The sequence below is a fragment of the Chlamydotis macqueenii genome, chromosome 7, assembly GCF_036417535.1.
Source record: "Chlamydotis macqueenii isolate bChlMac1 chromosome 7, bChlMac1.mat, whole genome shotgun sequence".
In the NCBI taxonomy this organism is placed as follows: Eukaryota; Metazoa; Chordata; class Aves; order Otidiformes; family Otididae; genus Chlamydotis; species Chlamydotis macqueenii.
The window spans coordinates 36,740,940-36,754,608 of NC_141562.1; the positions used below are offsets into that span (position 1 = coordinate 36,740,940).

General features: G+C 41.4%; 1 protein-coding gene across 1 annotated transcript in view; it reads right to left on the reverse strand.

Annotated features, from left to right (window-relative positions):
* ADAM12 (ADAM metallopeptidase domain 12) overlaps positions 1-13,669 on the reverse strand; it is a 177,901-nt gene that overhangs the window by 22,039 nt on the left and 142,193 nt on the right. The window contains exons 12-14 of the mRNA XM_086751789.1: positions 6,646-6,823; positions 1,830-1,919; positions 279-474 (exon numbers count right to left, since the gene is read on the reverse strand). Coding sequence (XP_086607915.1) covers positions 279-474; positions 1,830-1,919; positions 6,646-6,823 — 464 coding nt within the window. The remainder of the gene's footprint in view (positions 1-278; positions 475-1,829; positions 1,920-6,645; positions 6,824-13,669) is intronic.

Sequence of the window (13,669 nt, forward strand, 5' to 3'; positions counted from 1 at the left end):
CATATCAAAGTCAGTATAAAATGACTTAAGTTCACTTAGCCGTTTGCAGCAGCGTTACAGAATGAACCCCGTTACCATTGCTCTCTACCTCCTGCTGCAAGAAATTAAGGCTGCAAATCATGGATAAAAAGAATCACAAAATCATTCCTTCATTACTTCATTGCGGAAAAGAATAGATACAGATTTGTACGGTATAAAATCCCTCCAACTCCATCTGTAATCATATATTTTTTCCCCCATTCTGTCTCATAAACCGCTCTCCTGATTCTTCAGCTCACCTTGGCCCCAGAGGGTGATGCACTGCTGCTCGTGGGTCTGGCAGATGCCGTTGTAGCAATAGCCATCCACCCCGTGGCACGCGTGCCCGTCGTGCAGGTAGACGTTAGCTGGGCAGTGAGGGCTGGCTCCTGTGCAAAACTCGGGCAGGTCGCAGGAATTGCTGGACTCTCTGCAAGAAATCCCAGCTGGTTTTAACTGCAAAACAAAAAAACCAAACCTCTTAACTGCTGTAATTCCGATCAATCACAGTACATGAAAAGCTTTTTCCACTGGCTCTGCCCCAACTGACCGCAGAGGACAGTATAAGGACTATGCAGCTCTTTAAATACAATTATTTGACACATGTTGGGAAGGGTTTGGCAGGATGGAGGACCAAACTGAACTTGCAGCACCAAACATGGCTCATGTGGCTCAGTTCGGAAGGTAAATCCCACCTTTTGTTTGTTTTCAAATACGAACCCAGCCCGCCTCCTGCCTAAACACACAGGCGCAGAAGCGGTTTGGGCCATACTGCAAAGGATGCTCTGTAGCACAGACCAAAAATCAGAGCAGAAACCTTCTCATCCACATGGCTGTAGTGTGACCAGGGCAGGCAGCTGGCCACACAACACCGTGTTACATGTTATGCCACCAGCTCATCTGACTCTGCGTTCAGTCGTCCGACACCTTCCTGGGACGGAGGTGCAGTTCCTCATGGAAATGTCACTCTGTCATGGGCATTGAGATCTTCCTCAACTTAATTGTACAATTAGTCCGTGTAACTAGTCCTGTCCTGATTTCGCTGGACAACTACATTTTTTCAGAGCTGAAGGCAACTAGGAGGCAACGCCGATTGAACGTGCCAGTCCAAACTTTCACTTATCAACAACGACAAAAAAAGATGGGTGTGCTCTGGGAGCAGCACTGAATTTTAACTGCATCACCACAGTAAAAAGCAAAAAGACAGGAAGACTGATTTTGCTAAAGAGCATTTGCTAGCTGTCATGATGGCTTGCTGCTACTGAGCTTTTAGGCAGATGGTTGCCTCAGACACAATGGAAACTTGCTGAATGCTTTATTAGCCCATGTGCAAGAGATGGGCTGAGAATTCAACAATGTAAATGCCCGCGGCAAGTTGGCTTTTTGTAGTGCATTAGGAGTCCACAAGAGCCGATGGTCTGCCATTAAAAATATGTATGCTGTTGACAGAATTAATATTTTAAGAGTTTTCCCATAAAAAGAGGGTCCAGCATTTAATGACTGCTTGCCAGAGCACATCCATACAAGCATGAAAAAAAAAAAATGAAAGCATACAGAAGTTCACAAAAAGAGGTTTTGCATGAGCAAATGTAGTGGCTGTGAATACCACAGACACCACTAAAAAAGCCTGTTCATCTGCTCCGTCAATAACTGTTACATTTTGAGAAGTTTTTTAATTGCGTACATGAAATGCAAACGTCTTAATGCTTAATGATACCAGTTTGCTGGTTCTGCATCTTTGCTTAAGGAACCCTTAATTTTAAGGAGTTCTTTCCACCCCACACAGGTAAGAGAGGTGTTGATTGGTTCACCTTGCAGTCTTCGCAGCAAAGGCCGTGCGCACACACCGCTCCGGGTTTCAAAGTGCAGGTCGTTGCGTTGCAGCACCGGTTCGTGCATTCCTAGACGGGGGATAAATTTAGAGCAGACAACTTTCAGTCACAACGAGCTGTAAATCAGGAGGCTGCCTATAGCTCCGCCAAGAAAAGCTAGGCATGAAGCAATGAATTACGCAGGAAATCCTGCCACTTGATCCAAATAGCCTTGTCCGTCCTCAGAGTCAGCAAGCACAATAACTGCGGTAAATCCAGAGAAGCCATTGAGGAAGGCTGGTTTGTTCTGGCTATGGATCCAATCCCAAACAACTCCAGTATGCTGATACCAATCCTTATATGGTAGGATAGTGTTTTATTTCCACAAAAATCAGTGGAATGGTTCTATTACCTCCTGGGAGGACCCAGGTCCTGCGTTACAGTCATTGAGCATCACCACCTCAGCTCTCTGCTCTGTGATAGCCTCTCACCAAACTTCTGTGTTGCACTGGTGGCTGCCACAAAGAAAGACGATGACACCATCCCATGTAATCTCTTATCGGGGTACACCAGTAACAGAGCTTTGAAAAATGGAACGAGTACAAATTGCGTTCTCAATAACTGGTATGTCTCAATTTCACACTTACGGATTAGATGGTGGCACACGTAGGCTTTTGCAAACTTTATTCTCAGTAGAATGAGCTAGTAGGAAGTTCCAGAAAACAATGGATTTGTTTTTCCAAGATTACGCTCACAAGTTGCAAGTTCTACCAGCTGCGCTGGAATCTCATCTAACAAAAATAGCAGCAGATAAAATTGCTCTTCAGCTGTGTTAAGTCAGTTTGACTTAACAAGGGATCACTAACAATACAGGGAACACAGGAAAAATAAGTGGGTTAGAATGATGTTCACAGCCTCTTGGCTTTTGTAAAGCTTCCCAACTGGAAGACGGGGCTACCACTGCACTCACAAAGAGCAAAATGATTCTCAACATTTCACTGTTTACTCGGGTGATATCTGTCTGAATATACAAAGCTAACTGCGCTGTTCTGAAGCAGTGGAACAACTTCCTGCACCTATTTTGGGTCACACCGGAAGGCAGCAGGCTCCACAAATCCTTCTGTGCAGCTGCTGTATTTAAGAAGGAGCGTTCTTCTGCGCAGAAACGCATTTTATGAATTCACCTCAATAGCAATCTGAGAAAAGCAGAGTGGAGGACAGCTATGCCGGTCCAATTAAGGTACTTCTGAAACAGCCAGCTCCTACACCCCGTCATCGGACCCTACACCCGCCAGCCACGGAAAGCAATCGGCATTCCACAGGCAGACTGGGATAAAGACACAGCTCTTTGAACGATGTTACTGCCGCCTTTGAAATTTCCAATTGCTCACTCACTCATTGCAGTGAATGAGCTGGGTAAATAGTTTTTGTGCCTGGGCTATTGAACTGTCGGGAATGGTTTTAACATAAACAGGCAAGCAAACGGGAAAGGCTCACAAGGCTTTTGGAGGCTGGAGGCTGCCACTGGAAACTACGGTCAAAACTACGTTTGTGTCGTAGCTCATGACTATTAGTTATTATTGGTAATGACAGCAATGACGGGAGTTGGGTTTCTTGCTGTAGGTCTCCTGGGTCGTCAGCAGCAGCGATTCCCGCATCACCTACATGATGCCAGGTACTGTAGATAGGACATCTTGTTTTCACCCCCTCTTTTATCATAGAATCACTTGTTCTAAGAGCAGAAGACAGATCACATTGGGTCATCCTATAATCACTCTAGCCTTCTGTCCCCTGACAGCAACCAGAAGAAGATGCTTAAGGACAAGAATGTGAACACACATACATGATACCTTCCCAGTGTCCTGGCTTTCCCTTGGCTTCACGGGCATTTTTAGCACCTGTCACATTCAGTGGAAAGGAACTCAGAAGTAATCGGCACAGTCTGAGGAGCAGCTCCTTCTGCTTGTTTGAAACCTTCTATTTCCAAGCTGCATTTGTGCAATTCTTCTCAGAGGCAATTGCTCCTTACTCATGTTTTACATTTCACTTACGATTTTATCAGCTTCCATTGCATTTTCCTTAATTTTCTTCTTTTCCAGCTAGAGCCCCTCCAAAACTTTGAACCACCTTATTGCCTTTCTTTCAGCCTTTTTCATTCTGCTTCAGGGATGGGTAGGAAAAAACTGCACATGCAGTTTCAGAGGCAGCACACCGCAGATTTATGGAGGCCTCCTGGTGCTTTGTTTTGTTTTCTGATTCCTTCCCCAGTAATTTCTAACAGCCTATTTACCTTTTAGACCACTCTTGAGCACTGTGCTGACATTTTCATGAGACTATTTATTGCAATATGAAGTCTTGTTCCTCTATGGTCAGAGTCAGCTCAGAGTCCATCATCTTCTGTGTGAAGTTTGGAATGTACATCACTGTGCTGAATCCCATTTGTCATCTTAATGCCCAGTCCAGCCGTCTCAGAAGGTTCCTTTGTGGTTCTTCACAGCCAGCTTTCATCAGCCTAAGTAATATCATCAGCAAAATGAAGGCTATTCCTCTTCCCAGGCTGTTTATGAATATGCTGAACGGTGTAGTCCCCAGGACGCGTCTCACCGATACCTCACAGCAGATCCCATTCCACTGCGTAAAATGGGTGATTTATACCAGGTTGTATTTCCTATCTTTTAACTCAATTTCTGCCCATGTGATAGTCTCATCCTACAGCTGCCTAGTCTCCTAAGGAGGGCTTGGTGAAAGGCTTTGGTCTAAAGCCCCTCTGAACTCCTAACCGGCTGCAGTAACAGCACCATCCCTTTCCACACACTTGTTAAGCCCTTCAGAGCGTTGCGGTGAGTTTGTCAGACAAGCTCTCCTGGCACAAAAGCCATGTTGACTTGTCCCTGGCACGTCACAGCTGTTCAGGCACTAGCTCTTAATTACATTTTGAAGTAATTTGTCTGACTTCTGATTTACCATTTTGTAGTTTCCTGATCTTCCTTGCAGCCTGCTATAAAATTAGCCACATTTGTCACCTTTCAGTTCTTAGTGACCAAGGATTTTATTTTATTTTTTTTTTCCTTCTATCTTTCCATTAACCCTCCTTCCAGAGACACTGTAGCATGCCAGACATTTATGGTAATATAATCCAAAACAACGTTGGAGATTAATTGGCAATATCATCCTCGGCCAGGTCTTACACTCTTGGGCTGGTGGTGGGCATGCTGGCATCCATTCTCCTCAAGAAGAGGACCAGCGCCTGATGCATATGAGACCATAGTGTGGATGGAGGTGGCCAAAGAGTCCCCACTGCGTCAGTGTTTCCAGGGTGGTCTAAAGGGTAGGTGGTGTGCTACGGTCACAACTCTCCATCCTGATGGATCCATTGCTGTCCTACTGCTAAGGAATGTTGGTGAGCACAGACCTCAACACAGGGATAACATTTTACTGAGAATAAAGGAGAAATATCCCTACCAGCCACCTACACCTACATATTAAGACTGATATTTAATTCCAATCACTGATCAAATACAACTAGCATATGTTATTGTACATATTTATTGCTCTAAAATATTGCAACGCTATTGACAAAACTCATCTGGTATAAATGACTGGGAAGTGAATTATTGACTAATCTAACCAGATTTCTGGCACCACTCAGATTATGGCAGTAAATTCCAAATTAATTTAGTTGGGCCCAAGCTGCAGTTTCCCAATATAATTATAAGGGAAAAAAAAAGAAGAGGGAAATCAAGTCAGAGCTTGCTGATATTAAGTGACTTTGACTTGAAAAGGTATTGCTTAGAAAGACATTTGCAAGCTGCTTGCACTCTATTGACTTTAAATAAGAAGATAAGCCTGCTTCCTCCAACCTTGTTACCCTGAATAATGAGTGAACTGCCAGGAAATCCTTATGGCTTGTGTAAATCCAATACACCATATAGACAGGGTACAACAATATCTCGCTGTTATAACTGCCCCGATCTATTTTGTCTGCAGAACCGTATTTATCGCCGGAAACAAATCTCTCATCTGCCGATGTATTTAATTCAGATAATCCAAGAGAAGTGCAACACAGCCAATGAGCTTGGGAAGCCAAAGGAATAAGGATGTCGGCTTGGATATTAGTTGACTCCCAGGTTTTGCTTATCTCCTCCTGATCTGAGTGGTCCTCTGACACATTCACTAAACCACACAGAATGATCTTTGAAGTAGTAGCAAACTTTTTGGGAGGCAGTGAAGACCATTTCTGTTAGTAAGGTAATTGGCTAGAGGCAAAGAAAAAGCTCATAGTGAAAGAGGGAAAGGTCTTGTACCTAAAAACTGAATCTGGCGGCAACGAAAAAATATCTAGGCAATATTAATGTTTATATAGCTATTTATATTAATATAAATATGAATGACTTTTCATATATGGAACAAACCTTCAATTAATGCATACTATCTGGAGAAATTTGAACAATGTTAACAAATTTATTTTGAGTTTAGCTTATTAGGTAGTACTTAAAGGAATTTCTGTTGTTAGGAACATGAGAGTTAGTCACGGTTAGCCTGTTAGACAAGCCATGGGAGAGCTCGTTCTCTAATCAAGCACATTCTTAACTAAAGCCCTGCCTGAACTTTAGCAACTCAAACGCAAGTCAAGCAGAAACTTCCCGCATTTCCAAGGACTCTGATGTTCAAGTTGATGAGATAGAGGCAGTGAAGAGAGAGTTTTGTTTTACACCAAGTAGCGTTACACATGCCAAACCAATTCTAATTTGTCTTTACAGTTAAAAACCTGCAGGCAAGGAAGGAGCTGAGCAGTAATTCCCAGGTGGTGTCTTACATCAGGCTCTCCGCAGTCGCACTCCTCTCCATCTTCCACATAGCCATTCCCACACTTCTGCCCACCAAAGGACTCCTTGACTTCAGGCAAGTTAAACAGACACATTCCCACTCCTTTTTCCAGGCTGTTTTCCAGGTCCTTTCTACTGCAGCTACTGAATACCATGGGAAATGGATAGCTAGAAGAAAAATACACAGAAACAAAACAAAACAAAACAATATTACCAGATGAAAACATCCCTCTCCTGTCACACTGGTGACCTTTTAGCACATCTAGGCCTTAACAAGAAGATTTTGTTCATTTTTTTAACCCTTTAACATAGGATTGAGAAATAGCAATTCACTGTGAAATTGTGCCAAAAAACATTTAATAATTTCTGACTGTAAGTAAGGGAATTTCCATCATTTTCACTTAAATTTGTAGCTGCTGTTAAGGATTGGAAATGTTCGAATTTGGAACTCTTTCTCCTTCTTTTGCATATGTAGTTACAGAGCAAATTTTGATCATGAACATAAAGAAATACAGGGCTTGCAAGGAGGAGTCCTGCATTTACAGGACTGCAAAACATCCTCATGCTTCTTGGAAAATCCAGCCTCGAATGGCAAATTCATTCATCTTGCTGCGCAGTACGGCAAACTTCCTGCTCTCTTCAGGAAAAAAAAAAAAGATAAGAGCCTGCTTCTGCAATTCATCAGAGTTGAGCTTGGGAACTGCATGGTTAAAGGAAATACAGTTCTTATTTTAAATCAGGATGACTGTATAGACACTACTGAAAATACTCGTATTTTGAATTTGCACTGCTGAGAGCAGGATTTGGCTCTGCTACACAAGCACATAGCGGCTTTGATTTCTCTTGGAAATCACGTGGAAATCAAGAAATCATGTGGAAAACACATGGATAATGTTATCAAAATGATCCAGCACAGTACAAATATCACCAGATAAATTGTGTTTTTCTGTTGGAGGAGTTAATTCCATTCTCACTAATGAAGGTTTGCAGTTTGATTTACAGACATGAGACAAAGTGGCAGCCAGATCTGGCCATCAGAATCACATCCTAAAGTCTGCTGTCCCCTCTCCGCACTGAGATGTGCACATGGTTACGCTGAATCCGGATTGCAACCGAGTCGTAAGCCAGCATCTCCCCTAAGACTCGGTACCTTCGTCACTGCCGCTCCATGGTCCAGCAGTAATTCAATGTTACGGCAGCCCAGGGAGCCAACGTGATGACGACTGGACTTTTTTTTCACTACATGCTTTGTATCACCCACATGTTATTAGGGTATAATCTTTACAGACAAGCCAGATAATAGATGGAAGTTCTGCACTGCTGAACTTCAGACTTCAGTTAATGTGCTGTTGTTCCTCATATCCTGAAATGAAAAGCTTGCTTTGTGAATGATGATGCCTATAGGTACCAGAAAGGGATCATTTCTATTAAAAAAGAGAAATGTTTGACAATTACAAATGCAATAGAACTTCCTCTGCTGACTTAAGGACGTTAATTAAGGTCTTCTAGAAAAGTTATGCGTACCTTTCGGAACAGAATTTATTGTGTGCCTATTTAAAATTACCTCTTTCACAGATTCTTTTGCAATAAAACAGCCAGCTCATTGGAAAAGAACATAAACATGACTCTGAAGAAGAAAATAATTTTCGTGTATAATTATAGGGCTTGTCTAGTTACACTAAACAGTTATGTGATTCACTACATATGACTTCCGAACGTTAATAGGCATCTCCACTTAAAAAGCTGATTTCTGGAAAATATCAATGGTTAGGCAAAATGACAGAGTCTATGATAAATAAAGATATTTCAGAAGAGCACAGGGTAGGAGTCAGGCTGCTAGCTGCAGCTCTGGGTCCTGAGGGAAAACAGGGAATGTACTCGGAGTAATGGAACAGAAAAAGGCACTTGGGAAACCTCCTACTGACCATTTCATATTGAGCAACTGGAGATGTTCTTAACAGGACACCACAAGCTCCTGTCCTCCTCTTAGTTTGATTGGAAAAAAAAAAAACAAAAAAAAAACCAAACCTCACAAAATTTTGTGCACGTGACTATGAACAAGTAGATGGATGCACAGCACTATAAAACACCAGAAAAAAACTCAGGAAACCCAGATACATCTGACTGATAAATCCTGCACAAAACATATGAGTGCTTGATCAGACACGACCATCGTATTAAAGTGTGAATAAATGAATAGCGCATCCTCCAGGTGAGATCCTTCACTTCAGTGACATCAACCTACTTTGATATCTGCTGAGATGAACACAGGGAGGCACACATACCTTACACAGACTGAAATCAATTTGGGAACACAGATAAGGCATTTTTCCCGGTGCCACGTGCCTCAGCCATACACAGATCATGAGAACAGCTTGCCAGTCAAAACCATTAACATTTTAAGGCTGTTCCTTTGTATCCATGAATTCTCAGTGTCAGTCGCATGAATGAGAGATGTGTCTGTCCATCACTAGGAGCAAAGAATCCTTACTCTGTACCAGAGGTGAAATAATGTCATTGTTAATGAATAAGGTTTCTGTTTTCCCCCAAAGGAACTTCAAGCTGTTTCCTATTTTGAACTAAGAAATCCATTCATCTTCTGGCTTTTCCTGCTCCTGACACTGATTTCCTCAGCTGACATCAGTGCAGCACATGTTATTTGGTGAAATTTTCTGAAAATACTTTTTCTTTACTGAGTATACCCAGAATAAAGCAGTACAAAACCAGAGATGAACTCAACAAGCGGAAACAGAGAGCAACTGAAGGGTAACCGCACTAAGCAAGAGAAGATCCCACATCAATTGATGCTAGTTGTTACTTCATTGGAAACATAATGGATCTTTAATACTGTGATATTCTGACACACAACTATTCTTCATTTTTTTTAACCCCAAAAAATCCCATGTAACAGCCACAGCATTTGATCATTGTGATTTTAGGCTACATTTTGGCTGTGATTGCAATTTTAAAATTGTTTCATTAGAAGCATGAAATCCCTGGCAGATGGGAAGGGAAGCTATAGATATCAGATGTCAGGAGCATTAGGCACGATGCTGAAGCGAATCTGGAGCCTTGCAAAAAAATGACAAAGTAATGTTCACGTGAAAGGAACTTGTCCTCTGAACAAATGTAGCAAGGTCCTTCACACTACCCTGTTAAGAGGCTTCAGGCCTCACCTGGAAGGACTACCTTTGGGTGGGAACAGGTCATGGGGTCTCCACAGCAAAGCCAGTTCTTGACTTGTATCCGAAATTTCAGTAACATGCTAAACAGAGATATGTGCTTTCTGTGGTAGTCCAGTCGCTCATCCTATTGGAAAACCCCTCAGCTACCAGCTCATGTGGGCTATTGGAGAACCTTCCAGAGTTAAAAAAAAAAAATCATTAGTGATCAGTATATCCTGTTATCCTTCACTCAAGACATTTTCTTTTACAAATCCTTATTTTTCTGCAGTTGGGAAGAGAAGGGAAACTGTAGATCACCCTAATTCCTATTCTGAGATACAGAGTAGCTCACACATTTTTTACACTGTTTGAATCTGTAGATTTAATATGCAATGGATCATTTTGTCAAACCATTCTGCCTGTGGGTAAAACTCTACAGATCTCCAATCGTGCCCAGCACTACATCAGTCTCTTCAGTGGGTTTGCAGCAAGGAAAATAATTTCAGAGTCTTTCTACCCCTCTTGAATCCACAGCATTCCTCAGCGTCTCCTTCGTGCTTAAAAGATGTGCCTAATGTCAAGCAACTAATATCCGAGTTCCCAGCAAAAATAGCAAATGAGAGCTCCACAGTAGTAAGAGGATGCCTGGCAATGGATTCCTTTAGAAACAGCCTGGTCTTGCCCCATTCATTTATATTTCAAGCACTCAAGCCAGTCAAACGCCGTTTTCCTCAATGTAGTTTTGCATTTAGCCTCTCTTAGACGGCTTCTTTCATGGACTAAGTGAAGTGGCATCATCACTGTGTCAAGTCTCTTTTAAGAGCAGAGAATTCTTTATAATAGCACCATGTTGCCCAGCATAGCCTTTTTTTTTTGCATGAGCTAGAAAAATTAATCTCCATCATCTCCAACTCAGAGGCATTCCCCCTCCTAATGGGCTGGTTCCGATCAGGGCTGAGCTACGACACAAGAGAGTACAAGCACAGAAAGAGAGAGACTCACTCCCCAGAAAATTGTCATCTTAAGAGATCAGATGGCCAAAGCATTTGGAGTGGCTACTGATGGATGGAAGGGAACGTGGCAGATCAGCTACAGTCCTAGCACTGATCCTGCCACTGAGGCTGTTGTGCCATCTTTGCCGTTGCTGCCTTGCCCATTCCTCCAGCTGGAAAATGCCAGGAGGGGCCCTGACCTGTGCTGCAGGAGATCTTTGCTCCATTCCAAACCCTACCACTGCATTGCAGTCATACCTTGGGAAAGCCATCTGAAGTGAAACTCCCTTGGTTCCTACCAACACCTAGATGTCTATCTACATCTTAAGGTGTCTGACTAACACTACCTTGGATCTATCTCCTCCATGTCCCTCCACCATTGAACACAACATCTTTTGCTGTTTCTCAAGAAGCACCACTGAAGTAGTAACACCATCAATACTTCTGGCAATGGAGGATAAACTGCAGGCTCACAATATCTTGAAAACTAACATTCTGATTATTATGATTATCGCTATCCAATCTCAGATTTTGTCTTATTCAAGAGCTGTACGACTTTTATAAAGTAAATGCCTTGTTCTCTCCAAAATGTTGTTATACATACACACATTTCATTATATGTGTGTATGTATATATATATATTAAAATATATATCTATTTATAGGGTTCATTTATTCCAGTTCGTATCACAATCTGATTATTCAGCATTATGGCAATGTTTATACAGAGCCTTTTACCAAAAGGCCCTGAAGTGTTTTACAATTATTCACTCAACTAAAATGCACAACAGCCCCAAAGAGCTCTATTAAGTACCACCAGGCCTTCCTCCCTGAGATAATATAATAAGTGGAGATTATATTAATTTTTAAAGGGCACTTTGATTTTCCGGAGCATACTTATTGAAACAACTGTTGACTCCCTAATTTCCAAAGGTGCAGAAAATTAGGACCTTGTTTTGTCCAGAATGCTTGAAAAATTAAGCCTGAGAGGCCATATCTGGAAAAAGCTAAGGCATCAGCAGTGCTTTGTAAGAGCACAAAGGTGCTCAAAGACAAGAAGGGTGCTCAAAGACAAGAAGGGTGCTCAAAGACAAGAAGGGTGGTCAATCCCAGCCCCCTGAGTCAGAAAATTCACAAGTCAAGCCCTTGAATTTCCAACACCTTGTCAGAACTGAACATTGCAGTGTCTCTTTCTATCTATCTTGACCCTAGGACCCTTTGAGATTCACAAATATTAATAATTATTCTCCTTAGTCTCTAAAATTCTTGTGTTTTGGATGCACAGTGGCTCACTTACAAATAGGAGGAGAGTAACTCAGATTTTTTTTTTTTCCCCCTGGAGGCAGAAGATCTGAATTTGAGCTCCCTCTTGTTCAGATACTGCAGAATTTCTTATGCACAAATGTGTAGGCTTTCTGTTGCAAATCCCAGCCTTACAGAAGAACCTAAAAATTGGGGGGTTTAACTTAAAGAATAGATATAAGGTTGCTTTTGTTAGTTCAGGTATAAATGATTTTTCCATAGACAAAAATGTCAGTGGTAGAGTAACACAAGAAAAAAACTCAAGAAGGTAGATGCTCAAGTGACATGAATGTTTCTAGACCCAATGACATTTTGATTTCAAGGAACTATGACAAATTTCCAGCCTTCTCTAACTTCTGATCTAATTGACATAATTCTTTCCCAGTAAAAAGCATCCCCCTTGGTTTTAACCTTCTAGTCCTTATTACTGATCTCCATCTCTTGAAAAGAACTTTTAATGGTCTCCTAAGACATATGAGCCTACTAGAATAAAACTGAATTTGCTATCAGATGACATTTTTTTGACACTTCAGCTATTCTGTACAGGATGTATGTTAATAAATTAGTAAGCATAAAGAACCGCACAGAATTAGGCATTAAGCAGGAGATAAAATCCAGTTTTCTTTGATATTGAAATAAGTGTTCAAATACTACAGATCCCTTCGTGTATAAAGATCTGTCATTACACATTATTTCACACACCTCGTGTTTTAATAGCAATTGTTTAAAATTAGACAGGTGCCATAATATGCAAGGGGTCTTTAATCTATTATTTAAACAATGTCTTCATTTGTAGGCACTTTTGAGGGACAAAGGCACAAATGCAGTTTTAAAGTAAATCCCAGCAGCACAATAACGTAAAGGGAAACCCTAAAGGTAGCTGTAGATTCCCTGCCACCCAAAGCTTTTGCAAATGGCAAACACCCAGGATAACTGGGAAGAGGGGATGAAGTGGAGGTCTCTTTGGGCTCCTGGAAGATGTGCAGGCCCCTGCAAGCAGCACATGATAGAGCTTTGTACAAGATTCCAGTTCCAAAACTGATGAGGCACATCTTTTTTTTTGGCAGCGTTGGAAAGATTTAGCTAAAAATATAGTGGGTTTTATATATATATATATATATATATATATATATATGTAAAGTATTGAAAAGGGAAGTTTGCTTCAAAAGGCATTAGATGTCTGACAACTCATACTTATTTTTCTAGCCTATGTTTCGCTCTCTTGCTCCTCTTTTATAGTTTTAATCCCTAGAGCATCAATAAAGTGGAGCACAGAATTAGGCCACGTAGTTATACATGACATCAAAGCTTTTGCTGTCTGAGTTCATGGTCAGTGATTTAAAAACAAGCCTAGATTTCTCCTACGGCTTTTGCATGTTCACTACGTGGTAGTTTTTGCACTCCCAATAAATAACTGTGAATATGTCACACTAGAGGCTAATTTAATTGACATGTAGTAGCAACGGTTTGTTGTGCTACAATGAAATTTCCAGGATTATTGAAAAGAAAGTCTTTCCAAGTAAGTGTTTAAACTTCACACACAAATGCTTTAGTTTC